This window comes from Panthera leo, chromosome D4 (assembly GCF_018350215.1).
Source record: "Panthera leo isolate Ple1 chromosome D4, P.leo_Ple1_pat1.1, whole genome shotgun sequence".
NCBI classification, from domain to species: Eukaryota; Metazoa; Chordata; class Mammalia; order Carnivora; family Felidae; genus Panthera; species Panthera leo.
Window position 1 is genome coordinate 13,290,435 of NC_056691.1, and position 24,946 is coordinate 13,315,380.

Below are 24,946 nucleotides of genomic sequence, written 5' to 3' on the forward strand. Positions count from 1 at the left end.
GAATTGATCTAATCTAAATTTAAAATGTGTAATTTTAAGCTTTTGAAATATCCTTCATTCCTTTTAATATATGTCTTATTTGTTAATGTAGCATTAATATAACATAAATTCATAGCTTCATTTTAGTTGGCTCTTAATGATAAAGGAAACTCATAACTTTTTGATTATTGTTTCCAGTAATGGATGGGACTTTTTTTTCCTGTAACCGAACAGCATTCAATTACTCCTTTGTCTACATGAGCGAATGAAAGTCCCCAAAATACAGAGAGAGTGGTGTGCTAACTGCATCCTGAGTTCTTCATCACTGGAAGAGTGGGTCGCTTGTGGTTGAAATTCCCATTTTGTTGTTACTCATTTGTGATCATAAAACATTCATTCTACAGCACAGTTCAAGTTAATAAATATTAATGCTTTGTTGAAAGAGGCTTAGCAGACGGACTTTCTCCTATTCTTAAAGTGCCTCTGCATTGAACCTTTGGACAAAAGAAAATGCTGTAGTTACTGTTCTCTCTTTTCCAACAGCAGGTCTCCAAGGCACCATGCCAAGAAGGAGGAAGACCCAAAGAATTTCCTTGAGAGGCAGGGGACAGCAGATTTTCTAGAGGTTAAACTATGCATGATAGTGAATTCCAGACACTTGTTCTAGGTGAGACATGAGAATACATTTTCTAATTCCTGGGAACTAATTAAGGACCATCAGTGAACATCAAATTTTTGAATGAATAAAGTAGTGAAAATAATTCTGGGTCAAGTGACATAACCACAAACTGAGAAGAGAACACCAATAAATCATCTAACTATACTCTGTATGTATGTTTCCTTCACTACAGTATTCTAAGGACAGTGATGCTTCAGTCTTCTGAGTTTTGACCTTCTTTCCTGGTGAAACATGGTGTACCAGCTCTTTGGGAATACTGTCCATTTGAATCAGTCATGGCTAGAGGATCAAATTTCCAGCATCACTCATCAATTTTAACTTCTTTGTCTAACTCCTCTCCATTTCATTTGATCTTGTATGAAGGTAAGTTAGAGGTGCGCATATATCGGTAGAGATTTTGTCTGCTGTTTAACAGGGGATATACATCTGAAAAATAACTAAATGCCCTAATTTATTTTCCTGTCATCACTGGAGGAAGATCTGCTGAACCCTGGAAAACTCAGAACATATGAGCCATGGAAATCCGTTTCAGTCCCCTTCGTTCTGCCAAGTGGCTGTGTGAATCTGAGGCACACGTTTTTAATCTGTAAAAGGGAAATGATAAAAACCACTTACCTCATGGGGGTTAGATGAGATTTGAGGTGCAAAGTACCTGGCACCTTGCCTGGTTCCTGGCAGGCAATATATAAATGTGAATTCTTTCTCAAGCTCGGCTTTATTTTACCAACTATACCAGCGAACAAAATGACAGACAAATCACACCGTCTCTTGTTTTACGCAAGGGATTTAAATCAATCAATAGAAGTAAAGGAAAAAATTAGCAGTCAGTTGGCAAAACACACAAAGTGTTTTCTACTTTGTCACCTCCTCTCAGGCCACTTCAGAGGGTGATGCTCTGGAATTGTTTGTGGGTTAACTGCAAAGGTGGAAACGACTTCCCAAATACTTCAGAAGAGGAATGTGTCTTGGCCTAACTTGCCTACAAAATCCACTTAATATTCTTCATAACAAACATACCAGCAGTCTATTCTTATTTGAGTTACAATTTGCATATCTACAAAAGATTTGCTGATCTTCCTGTTATGTTTCTCAAATAGGAAAATAATAACGTCTTTGTGCCACAGATGAATTCTTCCCTCTGACAACATTTTGGAAGTAACACATCCATTTTTATTGTTAAAGGCTCATAGAAAAGGATTTTTTTGGAAAGTGTGTGTGTGCGTGTGTGTGTGTGTGTGTGTGCGTGTGCGTGCATGAGAGTGCATAACAAGAACAAATGTGACATGTTCAGGACTTGTAGACAGACTTGTAGGCTCTAGCTTATTTTTCAGCCAGTGTTTTCTCAGAGAATCAAGCCCTAATGCCTATACATAATGGACCACCTCTCCTAAGAATATAGAATGGTCCAGGTTATGTACCATCCTTGAGAGAATTAAGAAAAGAGTCAATCAAACAATTTTCTGTGTTTATATTTCAGGTGAGGAACCTGGGAGGAGAAAGGCTGAATGACATCACAAAGGCCTACATATAAAGGGGTCTTGCATGATTGTTAAATACAGGACTATGTATACCCAGAAGGGAAATGTGCTTAGAAATGGATTTTAGATACTTTGCACTCTTTGGGTATCATGGGCCAGGATACCTCTAAGTGATAACATTTTGCCCCTCTTTCTTGTCCCCCAAGGGTAGATGAGAGAATTCTTCACTCTTTAATACATTGTATACCACTGTGTATTGGCTGATTGGTAAAATTCTGGTTCCAAGGCCTCTGTGTACCTTGACTCTGAAAGAGAAGCCATGAAGTGGAAGGTGTGTAAGAAGTTAAGGAAGGTGAAGGCCCTTTATGTCATGCGCTTGTCATTATCAATGCCAGGAGAGGAACGCTCCAGAGGCGCCATGGAAAATCTGAACATTCTTTATGGGTGGGTGTCAGCGTGCTGCATTTCTTATCCCTGGATGGGCTTAAGTAGATCATTTTGGAGCTGATCTAAGATACCTGCTTGAGTTTTCCTAGCTATTTTCACATGTGTTCTGGTCTCACTCAGGACTACTCAGTGGGAAGTTAGGAGATGGAGGTTCTAGTTCCTTCCAGTTACTAATGTGTGACCTTGGGCAACAAGTCTTTCAACTCATTCATTCCTTTGTTTATTCACTCATTAAGAATGTCTTGAGGAAATGTATGTGATGACTATTGGGCTGGCTTGAGGAAACATATAATCCTGCATCTAGGTAATGTCTCTCACTAAGTGTTCAAATTATACGTATTGAAAGAAACTTTTTGGTTGGTAGTTTGTCATAAAATAGAGGGTTTGACTATAATTTCTGAGGGCTTTCTACCTGTAGGATTGAGTCTGGACAGCCTGTGTTGAAAAGTACATTTGCTTCTTCCAAGTGAGTACAGAAAACTGACACAAAGGTGGTCCACTCATGTCCTGGGGTCTCTTTTCTTTGGTGGCCCTTTCCACAATGCAAGAGCAGGGTGCTCATCTGCAGCTCCTTTCCTGAACAGAACTGACTTGAGCTAAACTGGATTTTTGAGTCATCAATCACAGGCCTTGGGCAATCCCTGAACTTACAATCTGGTGAGGTATGTATCAACATGCCCCTGGCAAGTAGCAGGCTAAGGGACGTGTGGCACATTGAATCAGCCTTTCCCTCCTAACAGCACTATGATTTCACATTAGGCAGGAAGAAAAGTAGCGTTCATTGACCGTTTATTATATGTCAGGTACTGTGATAGACACCTTCTCATAGATTAATCCATTCCATGCTTATTTTATAGGCAAAACTATAGATGTTCAGAGAGGTAAAGTCTCTTGGCCCAAATGTGCCCCACTAACACCCTTCCTCTGACTCTATGCAGCATGTAGAACTTATGCTCCTGTGCAGGCCAGGAGGCATTTAGAGGGAAGATGGAAGGCCCAGCCTGATTTTAAGTTCATAAAGGATATTCTGATTGGTTTTGCTGCCGGACATTTCTGCCAGTGGCTCAGCTGAGCGCTAAAATCCTTCTGACAGCTGATGAGATGATTTCCAGATGGGTCACCTAGAACTGCATAGCATGTAGGGGTCAGGAGAAGCACTAGCAGGCAGCGAGATGGGGTCTGTGCTTTGGAGAAAGGAAACAAAGGGGTGGGGCAAGGTTCTCTTAGGATCAGGCCTGAGTCTCTGGGAGGGATGAGGGGATACTGTTGAGACATGGGCAGCAGCCTGTGTCGGAGATAAAGGAACAGGGGGGCTGGGAGGATGAGATGAAAAACAAATAAAGGAAGGCACTGTGTGTCCTCAAATCATAGCGAGGTCTGCACTCACAGGGACACTGGGCTCGTTATTTCCTATTCAGCCAGCCCGGTGGTAAGTCTAGGGATAAAGCAGGGTCATATGAAACCCAGATGCTGCCTCCAGCCCAGCAATCCAAACAAGAAACCATCAAACCCAGGGATCTATCCCGAAGAGGGCCCAGATACCTCATCTGCATATTTCCTACCAAAATCCACGGGATGAGCAATTATATCGTTCCACAGCATTTTGCAAACATGTCCCTCAACTCATGGGCTTGCAGAGGGTTACAGTGTCCTCATTACAGGCTTTCTGTTCTAATGGGCTCACTTCCCTTTGCCCTGTCCTGAGGGGAGCCATGGACGATCCACATGAAGAGCCTACTAGCAGTGGGAAAATGACCTTGAGTTCTAAAAGGGGTTACTTGCTTGAGAAGTCACCACGTGTCAGTGGGATGATTTTAATATATGTTAAAAAATTCTCTGAAAATCTTCCCTTTTGGTCTGTGGTGGATTCAGTGACTCACTTCTAAGAAATAGAATAAAACAGAAGTGATGGTGTATGACTTGTGAAACTAGGTCATAAAAGGGTTCCTTTCAGCTCTCCTGGATCATTTACTCTGGGGGAAGCCAGCTGCCATAATAAAGCTGCCTTCTAGAGAGGTCCACATGGTGGGAAACTCCTACCAACAGCCATGTGAGTGAACCATCTTGGAAGAAGGTACCATATTCCCATTCGATCCTTTACATGATGCAGCCCCAACTGATATCTTGACTGTGACCTTAAGGGAGGCCCACACCAGAACCACACAGATAAGCTGTTGATACATTCCTGACCCACAGAAACCATGAGACAAGAAATGTTGTTTTAAGCTATTAAGTTTTGGGGTAATTTGTTACACAGCACTACACAACACCATAGCATATTAATGTTATGTTGAGACTTCAAAACGTATTCTCTCCTCTCTATTCTGGAATCACTGGTGCATCGTAATTTCATGACCTCTAGAGCCCCCCTGCATCTTTCCAGGGCTCCAGTCAGCTTTGGGGCTGTGGAGGGGCTGCCATCCTCCACTGTCTCAGTGTACCTGTCTGACTCCTCACACCATCTTTTCTCACTGGGAAGATGGTCTGACTCCCTCACCTACACAACAGCTAGTTGGGTGACCCTACACAGGTTGTTACCCTCTGCATCTCAGAGTCTCCATATGGAAATGGAGATTAATGATGAATATAACCACCTCAGCGGGGGTACTGTAAAGATTAAATGAGATCTAAAACACATATATGCATTCAAATAAATGATTGCTATGATCATGGAGAAGTCAGACTGCATCGTAGGAAAGGATGTGGTCTTGGGAGCTGGATGGCCAAGGCTGAAATACCAGCTATGTGACTTATTAGTCATGTAAGACTGGACAAGTTACTTAATTGTATTGTGTTTAGTTTTATCATCAGTGATACGGAAGGATGAGAGTGATGCTAAAAGCAACAACTTCTGAATGCCATTATAAGAATTAAATGGTCATCTGTGATGGGTGCTGACATTTTTAAGCTCAACAAAAGTGGTGCTTTTATGACAATTGTTGTTGTTGTTGTTGTTGTTGTTATTATTATTATTATTATTATTATTATTATTATTATTTCATGGATAAATGCTAAACGTCCAGGCTGACGCTTTAATATCCTGCCACCAACCCTTTGCTTACATACTCTTTTCCTTCTTCTTCAGTTACAAGGATGCAGATGGCTCCTTTTCCCTTTAGCTCTGGACCCCATCATCTTGGGGCTGATCGAGGACATATTTCCTCCATTATATTCCCACTACCTTTATTTTCTCCCCTACCATCAACACATAAACAGACTCAAGTCTCTCCCTCCTTGAAGAAAAAAATCTCACAAATAATGGCTCCCTTCAGCTACTCATATCACTTCTCATCAGAGCTAAACTTTAGTTTCCGTTGGCTGTCTCTACTTCTTCCCCTTCTCCCTCTTCGATCCAGTGACTTGAGACCAGCCCCTTCATCGTTCTTTGGAAACAGTTTTGACTGGTGATGCCAGCGACATCTGTTTTGATGAACTGTATGAACATTTCCAAGTCCTCATCCTCCTCACCTCTCAACTGTACCTGACATTGCCCTTCACTCTATCCTCCTGGAGCACACTTTTCCCTTGGCTTTCATAACAGCCTCTGGTTTTGCTTCTACCTCTCAGCCCTTCTTTTGGTTTCCCTCTGCCTAACCATTAAATATTGGACACCACCAGGATCCAGGTGTAGGCCCTCCTTTCCTTTACTCTACATACACTCCCTTGGTGATCCCATTCACCACAATGGCTTTAATTTTCATCTATATGCAGGTGCCACTTGAGTCTTGAGGGTATAGCCAGATCTTGCTTCTGTGACTCCACCTCATACTGGAGGTTACTGTCCTGCTGGACATTTTCACATAGATATCTCAAAGCAACTTTGAAATCAGCACATCCAAATACAAGCTCAACGTTGTCATCACTGAAACAGCAGTTCCTATGTCAGTGAATGTAGCCTAGAATCTGAACATGGTCCATGATTAGCTAGCGTTAGCTCCTGTATAACTGCAACACACTTGGGTGAGTCTCCTTGTCTCTGAACTTCTCTTCTTGAATCCTCTCGATACATCTTATATAACCTAGTCCTAGAAGTCCAATAAATTCCATGTGAGAACCACTACTGGAAGGTTTTCCTAGCTCACAATTTGAAATCCTGTTTGGTTTGCCTGAGAAATAGGTGACAAATGCACTATTAAACCTCAGTTTTGGGGGCCTGAAATATAGAGATGGTATCAAAACAACACTTTCCAATTAAATATAAGAACTGTTAAAGGTTATAAAATCCTGAGAATAAATATATACTTCAGGGGGAAATAGAAGATATCATTGAAAGTCATGATAATCTTATAACCACATAAGATGATGTGTTGGAAATCTTCCCAAATACAATTTTATCCGCAAGTTAAAATGAAAAGTGCTTTTTCTTACAATCATGGCTAGATTTTTAATTTGGCATGTATTTTGTTAATCTAGATTTGAGAAAAGACAAATTACAAATGATTCACAAACTGTTCAATTACCTGAAACAATTCTGGTCAGACTGTTTTCTAAAGTAAGGAAATATAAGGCTAAAATGAGTCATGGAAAAATCATAATTCAATGGAAATTCTTTCCTGACTTTATACTGGGGATAGTTTCATTATCTGTTCAGATAGAAATTCTCTAGGGACAAAAAAAATAGTTCTGGTCATTCTTGTAGTTTATTTTTGAGTCCAATTTACAGGCATAAGATAGTTGCCAGTATCTCAACTAATAATAAAAACATCATTAAATATTTTCTTATAGATCACTTGGCATACTATTAGTTAATGCACCTGGGTGGCTCAGTCGGTTGAGCACCCAACTTCAGCTCAGGTCATGATCTCACAGTTCATGAGTTCGAGCCTCACATTGGGCATTGCTGTTGTCAGCACAGAGCCTACCCCAGATCCTCTGTACCCTTCTCTCTGCCCCTCCCCTGCTTGTGCTCTCTAAAAAATAAATGAATATGTATTTTAAAAAAAAGAGTATGGGCTTTGGAGACAGTAACTCTTACTTAGTTTTCTTACATAATGATACATACCTCATAAGCCTAAGCTATGCAATCACAGAGAGTTCAAACAGGAGCTCAATAAGTTCTAAGTACTACTATTATGATTATGCTCATACAGACTGTATAAATATAGAGCAAGTATTTTTGGAGTCCACTTTAAGATGATGAAATCAACCCTTACAGAGTTTAAGTCACACGTCAATGCCTCACCTTCACACCAAATATCATATTAGTGGCCGATAAGAAACAAACAAACAAAAATTCAATCTCTAATTTTGAGGAACTTTTACCAAAATTGGGGGAAGAGGAAGTCTGTAGGAGAATTATAATCATGGATATGACATTATGGGTGAAGTTAGTCATGGAAGACATCTGGTGGAGGTGAGCCTTGAGCTTAGTTTGACTCAAGAGTAGATTATGGGTTGTAATAAAAGAATGGGGCAGTAGGAATCATATGGAGAAATGACAGAGTAGTGAAACTTAATAGCTGAACAATATTCACTTTCACATTTAAAGGCAGGGTAAAAAATTACTGTCTACAATATTTGTAGCCTTATTGCTCATCAAATTCTGTTGTTTTGATCTATTAATTGGAGGTTTGGTTAAATAGAAGATATTTAAACTTGAAGAATCAAGGGTAGTTCATTCCTCAGTTGGGTGGACCATGCACCTCTCAAAAGGGTTACAGAAAGACTTGTTCTCATTCCATTCTTCTTTGCTCCCATATCCAACACATAGAAGCTTTATCATTCACCTCCCACCTTAACTTGCTACATAAGAAAATAGTTTTATATTTAGATGCTTGGTTAAAAAATGCCCTCATTATAGTTACTAAAGTATAATCAAGCTTGGGGGCCTGTATGGAGATGAAACCGTGGTAAAGCTGTGAACTAGGTAATATTTATCATTATATTTTTTTTTCTGTAATGTCAATTTTCCTTGTAGCCTGAATTTCATCATGCCCAATCCATCTTCATGGTCTGAGCACCTCCTACATGTGAGGCTCTAAGTTGAGCTGTGAGAATCCGAAGCTAATGCCCTGTATCTTCAAAGTCTAACCTAAAATCTAGCCAAGAGATCAGACGTGAAGCGAGGTAGATGCTTAAGAATATCTGGAAGCAGACCTAAGGGCAAGTTAATCTTTCTTCTTTATGTTAAGGGCTAGTCTTTGCCTTTATAGTGCCATTCCAAAGGGGTAATCAATGCTAAGATGAATAGTAAGTGCCTTGTCTACAACTTGGATCACTAGAATATCCATAGAACTACTTGAGTGTTCAGCTTCTCAAAGTGCTCATCTGAGGGCCAGCCCCACAGAAATAAAAAGATCTATATTTTCTCTCTGTCTGGAAATAAACCTACTGTAATAAAATATTCGGCATATGAAGTAGAGCCTTTCTTTTATCCTATTTTTATTTCATATAAGTTTCCTAGATTTCCCTTGAAAATTATTTTGTGCCACCTCAACCTTATTCTGAAATCTACACACAGACTAGGCCAAAAATACAAATCATTTTTTTTAAATGAGTGCATTTTGATAGAATTCTGAAGTGGTAAAGATTTTTAATAATGTGTTAGTATTTTTCCCTCTGATACCTGGTGTCTGATGCTAAAAGGTTTATTTTCTTGATGTTTATTATATGTAGTTTTTGCTATATATGATGAAAGGAAAAGGACAGAAGGCAGTAAATTAAGCTAAGCTATGGAAATTCTTATAACTACTTAAGAAGCTTATCGGACAAGACTTCTACTTCAATGATTTTGGGGGGACATTTCACAAGTGACCACTAACTAATACTTTATTCAAATACTTCTTTTTAGGACAACCTGGCACCATATTCCTTTTTAATCATAACATTAGAAGAGTAAACACATATACAAATTTCCCTCAAACTGTGTCATAAATCAGGTACACCAAGAGCAGCATTTATGGTCTGAGTAATTTATAATGTGAAAAACAAATTCGATTACTGTTCAAGACCCTGAGAAAGCCTATGCATATTCCAACTCCCCAATTTTGAGGGGGAAGGTGGGAATATACAGAATGATTGAAATTCAATAGACTTTGGTCAAAGATAGTAAGAAACTAAAATTCAGTTTTTCCTGTGTTCTTTATGATCTGTCAATGTCAATCCTTTTCTTGATGGTCTCTGCAGGGTTCACCTGGATCTGTGTGAGCCACGGTGTGCCTCTATCAGGCCCCTGTGAGCAGGGAGAATGAATGTGCACATTTTACTGAACATGAGTGACTCCTACTGTCCTCTGGGGTCAAGGCTATTTTTTCACTGGGAAGTCAGACAGTGCAACTCAGCCTCACTGGCTTAGGCATGTGTAAGTTCCTATTGGCGTAACACTGGGAAGAAATATGGGGAGAAAGAAAGTAAGTTAAAAGGAGGAGCACAAGAAGAGGTGAAATCAGAGGAAAAGAACGCAAATTGGAAGAAGATGAATCAGGGGTCATTTCTCCAACCATGCAAGGCAAGTAAATGCAAAGCAAGTACTATCTTTCTGCACTCATATAGAATTTACAAGACACACAAAATGACACAAAAAGGCAGTGGGCAAATGTTTAGGCAACTGAGGTAATTATTTGGTTACTCTATCTTGAATAAAGAAATAAGCAGCTGTTTATTCATAGTTCATCTGAGTAAGAAAGTTCCAAAATGGTTCCCCCCCTCCTCAAAAATTGAATAATAGTAACTCAGGTTTACACTAAGACGTCCTGAAGCAATGGACATTTAAAAATGACTTCTGAATCATCACATTTTAAATAATTAATTCATTTGTTAACAAAATGCACTATTAAGTACTTTTGGTACCAGGGGTGCTTCAGCGTATTCGAATTCTCTAAGAAATATATTTGCTCTAGTTCATAAGCAACTTCAAAGCCAGCTTGGAATCTGAGGCAAGGATTAACTCAAGTATATTTCATCAAAGACTAGTTGCAGATACTCTGAAAAAAATTACTAACGCTTGTTTTTCTGGTCAGTTCTGCCTACATATCACTTTGGAAATTGCTGCTTGAGATACTCAAAGCATGTGTGTTGTAAAACAGCCAGTAAGTTTTAGTTAAGAGAATAATACACTGATAAAACTAGGACCTCATTTCTTACCCTCTGTTTTTAGTAAATTAGTGTTTCTACATGTAATTTGGTAGCATTGATATGGACACCTCTTATCACGTAAAGGTTCTGAAGGATGTAAAGAGTGTTTGTCTACTGTATTTCATGACGTTTGATTTTTTTTATTCAAAGTATTTTGCATTGCATTAAAAATTGTGTATGTTTGATTTCACTCTTATGTGGAATTTAAGAAACAAAACAGATAAAAATAGAGGAAGGGAAGGAAAAATTAAATAAGAAAAAAACAGAGAGGGAAGCAAACCTTAAGAGACTCTTAACTATAGAGAACAAACTGAGGGTTGCTGGAGGGGAGGTGGGTAGGGGGATGGGCTAAATGGCAGATGGGCATTAAGAAAGGCACTTGTTGTGATGAGCACTGGGTGTTACATGTAAGTGATGAATAACTAAATTCTACTCCTGACACCAATATTACACTATGTTAACTAACTTGAATTTAAATAAAAATTTGGAAGAAAAAAATTACACATGTTGTGTTACATTAAATAAGATGCTTTCAGGAGTGCCTGAGTGGCTCAGTTTGTTAAGCGTCCGACTTCAGCTCAGGTCATGATCTCATGGTTTGTGGGTTCAAGCCCTGCATCGGGTTCTGTGCTGACAGCTCAGAGCCTGGAGCCTGCTTCAGATTCTGTGTCTCCCTCTCTCTCTGCCCCTCCCCCGATCATGTTCTGCCTCTATCTCTCAAAAATAAATTAAAATGTTAAAAAAAATGTTAAATAAGATGGTTTCAGTGCACAATAGAAGAAGCAATTTAAGACCCATCAATTCTCAACCTCTTTGATTTTTTTTGGCTCAGATACTTGGAAAAAAACTACTTAGCACATGTGTTACACTTCATGGCAGGCCTTGATTAGGAAGGGAAGACTATATTGATCTGATGTAGAGGTGCAATGACCAATAGTTTATTGTAAAAATTATCAGTGGAAAAAGCAGTGAATAAAGTATGGCAATTAGAGTTTAAGCACAATTCCTATCAGTGGAATTTTGAGAAGAGTTATATAAGAGAAAGTCTGGTGGTTAGTAGGAGAGAAAACCCTCTCAGGGAGTTTGTGGATAATCTGTTTGTGGTAAACAAAACAAAAACAAGACCCTAGAAGAAATGGAAGTAAGATGATGACTCAGAAAAAGTAAGATAAATTCTCTCTGGCAAAACCCTTTGACTGATCAGTCAATGTGTGGCTCTGGACCTGAGAAAAGGAAAGAGAGGTTGGCACCTTGCAGAGTATGGTCAAGGGTTTATGAGTAGTTTCCAAAAGGAAGATCTAGAATGACGCTGTGCACACTCCCTGCACAAGCAGGGAAGCCACAGCTTGAATGGAAAGCATCTTCCTCTGTGGCTTTCCTGAGCTAGTGGAAGGGCACTCAAATAATAAAGAAGCTGGAGACTTGGGGCGAGAGGGTCCCCATTTAATACTGCAGTCAATGAACTCATGCTGCTCTATGTTACCTGGTGTTAATTCATCTTAACTGGACTGTGTCAAGAGAACTAGCAAGGTTTGATAGGTGAGGAAAGACCACTGCTTGATTCAAACCAAGAGGATAGTTAGTAAATCTTACTTCAGACCTGTTTTGATCATAAGAATTGACATTGGAGTTTACAAAGACAGATTTTGGAAAATACATGGTCTTGTAGTAAACTACTCCTAACATGAATTTCATTGTGGGAGGTGTGGGCTAAGAGAATACTGTAATATGCATATTTTGAATTCTCATTTTATTTTGCTCTTTTGATATCACCTTTAAGAAAAGTCACAGACAGGGGCAGTTTCTAGGACTTACATCTCTTCCAATGAGGTCCTCTTGGTTTTCCACAATTCCCCAGGGGGCGATGCCTATGGTACATATCTTCCCTCGAGACTTAGATGCATGGTCCTTCAGGGCATCCCCAACATGGCGAATAACACCTAAGAGGAAAAAGAGAAGTATTACTCTTTTTTTTTTTAAAGCAATTACTCACCATTGTTCTAAAGGAAACTGTGATAAGGGTGGTTCACAAGGTTATACACAATGAATATAAAGTTTTGACACATTTCTACATGTGTTCAGAAGAGAACATAAATTTATGGCTTTAATGTCAGATACATTTGCAGGACTTGTATATGAACTCTAGCAATGCATTTCTTATTCTCCTTTAAATTCTTTTTTTCCTAAGAAAAAATTAGAAAGCATCCAATGTCAAAAAAAAAAAGAGGGGTCCCTGGGTGGCTCAGTTGGTTAAGCATCTGACTTAGGCTCACGATGTCATGGCTCGTGGGTTCGAGCCCTGCATTGGGCTCTGTGCTGACAGCTCAGAGCCTGGAGCCTCCTTGGGATTCTGTGTCTCCGTCTCTCTCTGCCCCTCCCCTGCTTGCACTCTGTCTCTCACTCAAAAATAAACAAACATTAAAAAAATAAAAGAAAAAGAAAGAAAGAAAGAAAAAATTGAATACAGTTCTTTAAACTTAGGGAATCTTTTTCTTGTTCTATAAGCATAATGATGTTAGTATGACTAAGAACCAGTGCCATGAGTACATCCTATAAAAAAGCACCATGCTTAATATTATATTAACTCTATACCAGAGTTTGTGTATGAGTTAGGGTCATTCAAATAGAGTAGTTACTTAGCTCAGATTTTGTTAACCTTTATTTCATCTTCCTATTTATCGACATATAAGGTGGAGACCCTACTTACAAAGAAAACCTTGGCATATTACGTGGAAAATTTATGTTGAAAATATATAAATACAGCTTTTTAGCTTCATCAATGAAAGTGTTTTCCTCTCCTGTCATAAATGACTTTCCACATCACTGTGGCCTTCCTCACTGTAGTTAAACTGAAAAAAATCAGTTTACAAGACGGTACGGAACCTCTCTCTTATCTGTTAATAAAGATAAATTGCATTTAAAAAAGATGCAACTTCTAATCTGTTAACCTCCCTCTCAAATAATCATTTTTTTATAGACGATATAAAATATCTTTTCTAAGAAAAGTTATTTCCACTTATCAAAATTCCACCTATTCCTCAAGGAAAAATCCACACCTAGTGCCATCTCCTATGTGAAAGTTCAATTGGATTTGATTTTTTCCTCCCTTTGAACAGGATTGCAGTTTGCATATCTCAAACAGTGCTGTATGTTACCTAACATATTCTTCCGAGATTCACAATCCCACATGAGGCTGTCTCCTCTAAGGGCAAAACTCCTTGCAGGGAAGGTTGGGGGGGGGGGGGGGTCAGTGTCTTACTTCATCTTTGTATGCCTCACGTGCTAGCACAGAGTAAGGGTTCTTTTTTTTTTTTTTTAATTTTTTTAAACGTTTATTTATTTTTGAGACCGAGAGAGACAGAGCATGAACAGGGGAGGGGCAGAGAGAGAGAGGGAGACACAGAAACTGAAACAGGCTCCAGGCTCTGAGCTGTCAGCACAGAGCCCGATGCGGGGCTCGAACTCACGGACCGTGAGATCATGACCTGAGCCGAAGTCAGACGCTTAACTGACCAAGCCACCCAGGCGCCCCACAGAGTAAGGGTTCTAATACTGCATGAAACTGTCAAAATGCACCAGGAAATTTAATCATGAGAGAGGACACATTTATGTGAATCACTCCATTCTGAAATATTCAGAAGATCAAACAGAAATACCCTCCTTTAAAAAAAAATCAACTAAAACCGTGTAAATAACACTAATCCATGTTGGGATATGCTGGCGTGTTGATAAGAATACAATTTCACTTCATAGCTTATCTAGGGATCTTCTAAAATAGAGTACCGGTGAAGAAAAACAAATGTAAGAGTCAAGCTGTGAATATCAGTATTCATTGTGTTTCCCTATTTGCATGCAAAACTCCTTTCAGGGCCCATCCTGGACAAGAAGTTTAACTTCCTATGCCCTCCATCAGCCACAATTCTATTGCCGTTTAGGTAATCTGAGATGCCATCATTAGAACTTCACTTTGGGTATTGGATTGAACACTAGCCTGGAGTGAGGCAGAGATGAATTCTTTGGTTTATTACAGAATTCATGCTGTAACTTCTTTTGATATGGGGTGCATTTCATAAAGGAAGAAAAGTAATAAACAGTGCTCTGAGTTCCCAGAAACAGAAGATTGTTAAGAGTTTCTTTGGGACCTTTAGAAACCTTTGAGTGGGTGTGTATATGAGGTGCAGATTATGCCAGGAAAGCAAAACACTGAATAATCACAAGTGAACGATGCCAGCTAAGCTGAATGAAAGCAGGAGCCTAAGGCCTGAACAGCCACCAAAAGCTAATTGCTTTGTAGATACTTGATTACTACAAAACAAACAGCAAAGAGCTGACACAGAGCATTCTAAGATCATGTCAGTTTACAGACTGAGTCAGGATTTCACGTAACAATGAGGAGCGGGGCCATGTGCAGAGTTCACTGCTGAAATGTGCCTACAGGGTTGTAGGCTGAGCCTTCACAAGTTCTAGGTATTGAGGAGAATTCTGAGTGCAGGTCTTGGTCACATATCACCCAAGCTGCGAACAAATGAGTAAATAATATTGAGATGAATTCGTTGGTCCAGGGTTATGTTCAGACTGTTCCACAACTCCACACTGCACGGAGCCTGGAAATAAGTCTGAGTGAACATGCTACACTATAACTTGTGTACTTCCAATGGGCACTTCTGGGGAAGTGTGTCAGGCTGGGGAAATATGTCTGAGCAACTTACAGGCATCCATTCCATGATCGGCTCCACACTAATAATGTGCTGCATGTAAGCGCTTAAAGGTTTGGGAGAATTGGTTTGACAGCCTACCTGTATCACAATACAGAGAAACTCATTTGGCAGGTAGAAAAAATTGCTTGGAATTCAGAGTGTGATGTGTCTTCTATTGGAGTTGATTTAATAAACTACTTAAAAAATTTTGTTTAATGTTTATTTATTTTTGAGAGACAGAGTATGAGTGAGGGAGGGGCAGAGAGAGAGAGGGAGACACAGACTCCCAAGCAGGCTCCAGGCTCTGAGCTGTCAACACAGAGCCCATTGCAGGGCTTGAACCCATGAATCGTGAGATCATGACCTGAGCCAAAGACGGACGTTTAATGACTGAGCCACCCAGGTGCCCCTTAATAAACTATTTTAAATAATAAACACACAATACTCCAGATGTTGCTGTCACAATTTATGTCCCTGATAAAATGGGCATTTTGCAAAATTTAGAGCTATGTGCACCAGACTTAAAATTACTTAAAGATCAGACACAGAGCTTCCAAGTTTAGAGCAAAAGTTATTCTTTGAAATATTACTGGATAATTAATTGGCAGCTTGAGGTACTGAAAATATCCTGTGAAATTCCATTAGTCATGTTTACAAATTCTGGATAGTCAAGTATTAAATAGCCCAACCTGCTTCCCAGGTGTAAGTAATTCTTCTTGGTTGAAAACTAACTGTATGGTTATCGTGTGGGTTAAGGGAGGGCAGAAGAATCTGTGAGACGAGGGAGAACCAGTGAACGTGGACACATGGGGAAGAGAGATAGCTGTGGGAATGTCAACATTGTTAGCCCTAGGAGAAAACGATCTTAGGTACAACATTCTCATGGCCTTAGGTTGCCTCTGTCTGACTTCCAGTTACCTGTGTTAACCCCTCCAGTGAATATCCACGCGCCGGTTGTCATGGCCGCTTTGATGAGACCTTTTCCAAAGACTTGCTTGAGTTTTGGCTGGAGTTCAAAGTTCTGCAGGCCCCCGTGCACAGAGATGAGAAGCTTGGGAAGCTCCAGCTGCCATTCCTTGGTCATCAGGTGTAGGAGGAGATCAGGTTTCGTATCGAAGGATACTCGCACGTACTAGAACAAGAGTGGCCACCGATTAGGGAGACAGGGCAGGGCTGGCTGCTGGGGCTTATCCTTCCCGATTGCAAGGATAGGTGTAGCACGAGAAGAAAACATCTCCTAAAACAGCTGATTTTTGAAAAGAGGCAAATCATTTTCTTTACCACGAGAGTCTTCGTTAGGTGAAGGCATTTGCCACTTTTAAAGGTGTTCTTGAAATTGTGACTTATTACAGACTTTAAAATTGTTCGATTTTCTAAAATGCACTGTGAGCCCAGCTTTGCCCAGTTATGCCACCTGGACGTAGATATAGATGTTTCTGCGACCCTGTCACTTTGAGAGGTTTTGAGAAATTCTGCAGTTCTACATCATGTAATAAGAATTTTAAAATAAGGCAATAGCTATCTTTATTTAATTTACAAAAACTGAATACCAAACATTTATGTTTTAAAGAAGACAAGTGACGAAAGACGTGCCCATCGTTCTTGTAGAATAATCTTAAAAAATGAAAGTGTATATCAGATTTCAAGGTGTTAGCAGATGCAACTGGAAATAAGTGATACTAAGTATACATAAAGGAAATGCTATAAATACACACAATGAAAAACATCTATATAATCATATACATGCTCATTTAGATCTCAGTTTAATTATATAAGGATTTCCATCTTTAGCTGGAAACAACTGAAATACCGGGCAAATACATTTGAAAGCCTTTTGAAATGCATTGCTGAGCAGGCATTTAAAGAGCAAACATCCAGATTCCTAAAACAGAGTAGAAGCTGGGACCTCAGGAGACAAGGAAGGACCAAAGCAGGCTTTGGACTTGAGGGTTTCTCCTCAACTCTGCAAAACGGCACCTGCTTTCCTGGCATCATGCAGGATGGATGAGTCTAATGGGCCACCCCAGGTAAGCTGGGACACTGTTTCAAAGGGCTCCACTCTCAAGTGTAAGGAGGAAAAAAGTAAGAAAGTCTGATGTACAGAAGAAGACAGCAAGGAAGCCTGCCTGCTTCTACCTTGTTTCTGAGTGGATGGGGAAAAAATTCCTCTCTGATTATTTTTAAACAAGGGGGGCTCTCAGGACCCCTGGGTGACTCAGTTGGTTAAGTCTTGGACTTCAGCTCAGGTCATGATCTCACAGTTCATGAGTTCGAGCCCTGTGTCAGGCTCTGTGCTGACAGCTCAGAACCTGGAGCCTGCTTGGGATTCTGTGTCTCCTTCTCTCTCTGTCCCTCCCCCTCTCATTCTCTCTCCCTCTCTCTCTGTCTCTCAAAAATAAAATAAACATTAAAAAAATAAACAAGGGGCCCCCCTTCACACAGACTTTGATCCACAATGACGCTATCAGTGTGGTTTGAAAAACACCAGACTATTTAATTTGAAATGGTTCTGGCTGGGCAGTGGTTCCAGATAACAGGAAGAAGCAAATGCAGATCGTTTGTGGAGGAATGCATTCTCAATCCAGCGCTCAGATAGTTCCCATTGGAAAATAAGCATGTCGTAGTAAAAAAAAAAAATAAATAAATGAAATGTATTGCACAAGGAAATAAAGCAGTATGAGTGAGAACCAAAAAAAATAACAGGTAGCAGAGTAAGATCCTCAAAGATATTGAAATATTCAGAGAATATAAAATAGCTATCTTTAATATATTAAAAACCTGAATGAGATTATTGAAGGCATCAATGAGGAACAACAGACTATTAAGACCAATACATTTGAAAAAGAATCAAAAACAACTTCTAGAAATAAAAATGCAATAATTTAAATGAAAAATACAATGGAAAAGTTAAGCTACAGATTAGACACACTAATGATAGATCCAGAGAAATAAGCCAGATGCAGCCTTAAGAGACAAAGGAATTGAAAACAGAAGCAACATTGAAAACCTTGGAACAGAGCATCTGAATTCTAGATGGAAATAAAAGAGACAGGGAAGAACCAATCCTTGAACAGATACTGGCTGGGAAATTTTCAGAAATGTTTAAAGATACACATTCTCAGATCGGGGAACGTCAATGAATCCCAAGCAGAATAAATAAAAACAAACCCCACTCAGCAACACCTCACAGGGAACACCAAAAGAAGGGAGGAAAAATTCAAAAGCCACTAGAAAATAAGACAAACCACCTACAAGGAAACAGTCATTTTAAGGCAGAAGGTCTACTCCTCAACAGCAAAAATGGGTGCCACAAGCCAGTGCCTTCAATGTGCCAAGAGAAATTATCTGTCAGTGTAAAATTCTATATTCAGCGAAAATATCTTTCAAAGATGAGAGCAAATTATAGACATTTTCAGACTACCCAAACTGAGCATTTATCTCCGGCAGACTTCACTGAAGGAAGTTTTAAGATATATACAGCAGGGAGAAATTACATGATCCCACATGGACGATCTGGGATACAAGAAAGAATGGCAAACAAAAAAATTAGCAAATACACTGTAAATCTAAAAAAGCATTGCCTGTATAATATAAAATGATGATAATATCTAATGTGTGGTGGGAAGGGAAAGAGCTAAAGCAGTGGATATTACAGCATATACGTGAGTTGGGAGCAATCAGCATTAAAGCATTCTAAACTCTGTGTATGTCCCGTGGGAGAGAAAAGAAAGGTACCGACTAACTTCGGAAATTGTTAAGTATTCACCTTGAAGTAGTAGAACCACGAAAAGAGCAGACGTGCATGCAATGCAAACATATGCTTTTAGATGTGTAAGTAAAGAAAGTTATACAGGAGATGACAATTTATCACAAATTTTTTGGATCTAAGAGCCCCCGCTGTTGCAAAAAAAAAAAAAAAAGTTCAAATTATGTCAATGCTTTTGTTAAAGCCTATTTTAAATATATTTAACTGAAACAAGAGGCAAAGTAGCTGAAAACATGAAAGCAGCTTGACAAAATAAACTGCATCATCCAGAAATACCAAGGAGCTAAAGTTTCCTACGTACCAATACCAGAAATCCAAAGAGGTGTTGGGATCTAATGAGCTGGTTTTATATTGATTTAATCTATGTAGCAAAAACCAATTCCGGAACAGAAAGAGTAAAGGTTGGCAATTTTAGCTAAATACATTAGACCAAGAGAATTGTAACTAGAGTTTACAATGTGTGAATTGGCGTAGTTTACACACAAGCTTTCCTGCAGAGGATAAGACCTTTCTGAGATCTACCAACAGAAATTTTCAGTAACAACAGGCATGCATTTTGGTGCCACACAAGGAGCTTTGGGGCTGAAGGGTGGGTATTGGAGTGGTAGATGCAAACACAGTGTTTCTTAAACAAAGGCTATGTTATTGTTTCTCTATTATTACATTTATTAACTCACTGAGTGACTCTGTGAAAAATATCTAGATAACAAATGCTATAAGATCAAAGAATAAAGTGCTTTCTGTCCCCATGCACTGAATCTATGCCACTTGAGTAGTTAAAATTTGGCAGCTCTGCTGAATTGAATTTATGTCATTTTGACTAATTCCAGAAAGGGGTGTTTAGTGAAATAAATTAGGACTGGGACTCACAAGGCTTCCCAACTAGACAAACCAAAAATGCTTAGTGTGGGAGATGATAAAAAATTGCTTTTTTAAATTACTGTTCTCTTATTCATCCTCTTACACCTTAAAAAAAAGAGAAAAAAAAAAGAACCTCATAAAAGTGACCAAAAAATCTACTGAATGTATTAAAATTCCTTTTGAATTAGCCTAGTATTTTTCCCAGTTAAGGAAAGCTTGCTCATGATCACAGAGCTCTTGTTAATCTGGTAAATGCTCTAGTAGGGAATGAACGACCTTGAATCACCTTGTCCCCTGCTCTGTCTTACAGATGGGGAAACAGAGGCACTAGGTGTCTTGTCTGAGAAAACAAACAAACAAAAACCCTAAACCCAAAACCAAGACCCTTGTATATTTACTACACTCCTGCAACATACATTATTTCACAGACTCCTCCCAGTAATGACGAGGTTGGTATCATCCACATTTCACTGATGGGGAACAGAAAGGATCCATCAGGTTCAACCAATAGTAAGTGGTAATGATAGGGTCCATAGCCCAGGTCTGCTGATGCCAGAGTCCTTGCTCTTGACCTCAAAGTAAAAGTGCCCTTTCCACCTTCCGTCTCCTTTTGCTTTACCTATAAGCAGTCTCAAAGTTCTAAAGATCCGTTTCTGAAATGAATGTTTTCAGCCAGGGCTTTCCCTCTATTCCTTCAGTTGCCACTTTAGGAATACATTCTCCTTACTAGGATGTCAGTTTGGATTATGCCAACAGCCTCCAAACGGCTTCTCTAACCCCACGTCCTCAACAAGACACCGACAGAGATCTTTCTACAATTCCTTTTTGATCACACTATTTTTCAGTTCAAATTGTTACATTATATATAAACTCTAATTCTGCCTGTCATGATCCCCCACAATTTAGCTTGACCCCACCTAGAGGTGTTCCCCACTTCTCTCTGCATTTGGCTAATGCTGTTCCCTAAATCCTAGAAACCCAGTTCCTCTCTTTGTCATCTACAGAAATCATTCCCATCTTTCAAAGGCTTTTACTTACTTTTCCTAAGAATGCAAGCTCATGTTGATGCAGCATAACTATCAACCTAACCCAATGGGATTTTTTTTTCTGGTTGTTTCTTGCACGTGCCCGTTTTCTCTGCCCATGTTGCAAGATCTGTGAGGGCAGGCACTGTGTTTGACTTGACTGTGATTTTTGATCTTTCACACTGGCTACGAAGTAGTCAGTCTTAGAAGTCAAAGGGAACTTAGCAATATCTTGGCCACCATGGCAACTAGAAATCATCTAGTTCAATTTTTCTGCTTTACAGGACAAGACAGCAGACCCCTAGAAGATGAGGGACTGAGACCTGAGAGCTAGCTGTCTAATAATCAACCACTCACATAATCCATTATTTAAGCTACTGCTGCGGTGCAAAACTCTCGGGTGAGCTGTGCTTCTGAAACATTAACGTGCACAACTCGCCTGGGGACCTTGTCGGAAATGCAGGTTGGAATTCAGTAGGTTCGGGGTGGTGTTTGAAGTTTTTTATTTCTCACTAGCTCCTCGGGGACCATGTAAGAAGCAAGGATTACAACTCCTCCCCAGACCAAAGATTCTAAGTGGTGTCTTGGGTTTGTCATTGGGCCAAAGGGAAGAAAGAACACTCAGTATTTTACATGAAAAATCATAGAGAAGAATGGAGGAAATACTGGAGGAATTATTCAGGTGACAATAAATAGGAAAGTGCAACCATTTTCAGACTACCCAAATTACCTCCAACTACCTGACCCTTGGAGAATAAAAGGCAAGAGTCTTTTTCTTTTTTTAAAAAGGAAGAATTTAAATGAATCAATTAATTGCTTTTTGTCATTGTTATTGTTTAGTAACTCAGCAAGTGGTTTGGGAATAAGAGGCTAATTAAAATGAAAGGATACAATGACACTGTACAATTATCTGAAGATGTCAATTTTTAAATTCTACTCTTACACCCATAAAAAGCAAGTTAGTCAGTGAACTCTCCAGGTGCTTGTAATAGAACAGCTAACTCATGCGCCGAATCAGCAGCTTCAAGGTTATAAATGGTTGTTCCCAGAGTAATTAATAAACGGTCAATGTGATTTGAAACGAGGAGCTCTCTTGGTCGTCAAGATAAGCAGTTTTGACTGTCCACATGTGAGCTCATTAATTGCTAAGGGATCACCTTACAAATAACAAGAAATCTTCCTGATGGGTATACTAAATCTGGTCACCTGGGCATTACTCTGACGTGGTGAGTGATATGTGCTTCCATTTATAGATTTTCCCATCACGGGCAGTGCCACACTCTAGCATCAGGCACTGGTGCTCTAAGACCTTTGGCCAATCTGAGCACCTTCTCTTGTGAAATGCTGGCGCTCCTGACCACCTCACAGGATGCTAGGAGGATTAAATTGTGGAAACTCACCTGGTGTGGGAGAAAAACCAATACATGTAAATTGAATACAGGTTACATTCACCTTTTAAATTACTTGTGCATACGATGGGATCCAAATATCTGTCCTTTAACTCTTTAGTGGATATGTTAAAGTAGCCTTTTGTTTCTCAACTCGGAGTTATCTGGGGAGTGACTGGTGCAGCTGTTTATCTATATCTGTGCATTTCTTTTTAAAAAAATTTTTTTTTTTAATGTTTATTTGAGACAGAGAGAGACAGCATGAACGGGGGAGGGTCAGAGAGAGAGGGAGACACAGAATCCGAAGCAGGCTCCAGGCTCTGAGCTGTCAGCACAGAGCCCGACGCGGGGCTCGAACGACGGACCACGAGGTCCTGACCTGAGCCAAAGTTGGACGCTTAACCGACTGAGCCACCCAGGCGCCCCTATCTATATAAAAGCACCTGCTGAGAGCAAAACTACCACCTCTGCTCTAGGCTGCCTGGCCCATCCTTCTCTCATGAGCCCTTAGTTCCTCACTTTATAATTTCTAGAGATAAGCTGAGCTCAAACCAGTTGCCCATGCCTAGAATAATCATCTTCTTTTCCCTTCTATCATTAGTGCCCCTGCCTGGCTGATGTGTGATGAGCGGATGACATCCAGGCCAGCACCTCAAGAATGCTCTTCAGTAAATAGAGGTTTGATTTAGTTGAAGTTGTACCATTTGATCTGTTCTCAGGTGCTTTAGAGGCCAATGCATCCAGCATGATTTCCATAAAGAACACATATTTTGAAGAGCAAACCACCAGCTGGTAAATTAAATTGTGAGAGACGATCATTGAAAACTAAGGATTTCTTTTGTTTTTGGTGGAAGGGCACAGGGCTTTGGTAACTGAAGCCTGAGTTTTTGTTCTTGATTCTAAAGGTCTCTTTGGTAAAAGCAGGCGACTTCACGGCAGCTTTTGCTAATGCCACTCTTCCTGCTTCTTCACTAGCAATGTTACGATTCGTTCATCAGAACAGGACTCAACTTTACCATGGCCTCACTCCCCACTCATGTGGGGCTTGTAGACATGTCACAGACTAGACAGCATCGTTCTCCCTTTATAACACCCAGGGTGGGCAGAGGCTGGGTGTGTGTTGTATGTGTGCGTGGGGGGTGGGGTGGGAAGAGAAATAGTTGTTACTACTCAGAGAAGGCTGGGGCTGTTTACTTAGGATGTAATAATTCTCCTTGTGGTATTCTGGACTTGAGAGTGGGTGGAACAATTTGGCTCTGACAATGAACGAGTGACCTCTTCAGCCCTAAATTTTTACTCTCATAACTTTGCCCAGTTGTCTAAATGAAAATAGAAAAGCTGCAGAATGATAAACCTGGTTACACTCCTGGAAACGATAAATGACAAATCCTAATACTGCAAAGCCATCTTTACTTCTGGGAAATTATCGAGTGGTATTTGTGAGTAGCGCTTGTTCAGAGTAATGGAATTACCACTGCTAACTCTATTTGAACGCTTACTTTTAAAGCTTTTCTTCCCAGGCTGTCGGGGGAAATCTGGCCTAGTTTTCTTTATGTTGAGAAATGTGATAAGCATCATTTTATTTTTTTAATTCTTGTAGCCACATTCTTAAATGAGTACTTTTAATTAAAGCTGTGGCCAAGGAGACCATGTCATATCAGACTGCTAAGATAATTTTGCTGATACTGGCTCTCTAAGTCTCTGGCGTGGTTAGTTTTGCAGTGAGAGTTTAATACTGGTGGAGGTTCAATGCATGTACAATTCCCTAGAAAGAAAATACTTGGGAAACAAATGTGTAGTGTCACTGGTTACTGCATTCCTGGTTTGATGATCCACAAAACTTTGGGAATGAAAGTGCCGTTGTAATTTATTCTGTATTGTTTTTGTGATTTCTCGATGTTAGATACCGGGTGTTGCCAGGTCAATGGTGCTGGCTGATAAGCCAAAGCTAAAGGTTTAGTAATATAAAACTTCACTGAGATAGAAGTAGATCTCAAGGGGGTGGTCTCTGCATTTCCTGCCAGAATTATATAGCATAAAATTTGGTAGAGGCAAGGAGATGGGAATTTTCTAGAGGCAAGATGGGTTTCTCAGAGGAAAGTTGGTTCTTTCCTTCTTTTCCTACAGGTCTGTGTTGGGACCAGTAGTTTGAGTGATAATTTCCAGTTTTAGTCTCAGTTTCAGAAAGGACTTCCCAAGGTACTGCTAATTCAGCAGCCTAAAGATTAGCAGGTGGAAAGTGGAAATCAAGGGAACAGTTACCAAACCCCTCAAATATCTTATGATATCTTATGATATGAACACTTATGTAAAGCTGTTTAGCTAGCCATAGTCTAGTGATCGGCTCTTTTATTTTGTAAAGTAGGATTCATTTAATTTCATATTTGGTATGTGCCATTCAGTGATGATTCCCAGATTAAATGTGCATAATGCAAAGAAAGACATTTTTAAAACAATCGAATTCAATCCTGAAGTGTTTAAAGAGCATAAGATGGTAGCTGCCTCGCTCTTGACAGACTCCTCACTCCCTGGGGTGTCCCCAGCAACCTGGAA

General features: G+C 39.7%; 1 protein-coding gene across 1 annotated transcript in view; it reads right to left on the minus strand.

Annotated features, from left to right (window-relative positions):
• The window catches only part of LOC122204458 (transient receptor potential cation channel subfamily M member 3-like), a 68,953-nt gene that overhangs the window by 39,116 nt on the left and 4,891 nt on the right, over positions 1-24,946 (minus strand). The window contains exons 2-3 of the mRNA XM_042911960.1: positions 16,272-16,485; positions 12,472-12,596 (exon numbers count right to left, since the gene is read on the minus strand). Coding sequence (XP_042767894.1) covers positions 12,472-12,596; positions 16,272-16,485 — 339 coding nt within the window. The remainder of the gene's footprint in view (positions 1-12,471; positions 12,597-16,271; positions 16,486-24,946) is intronic.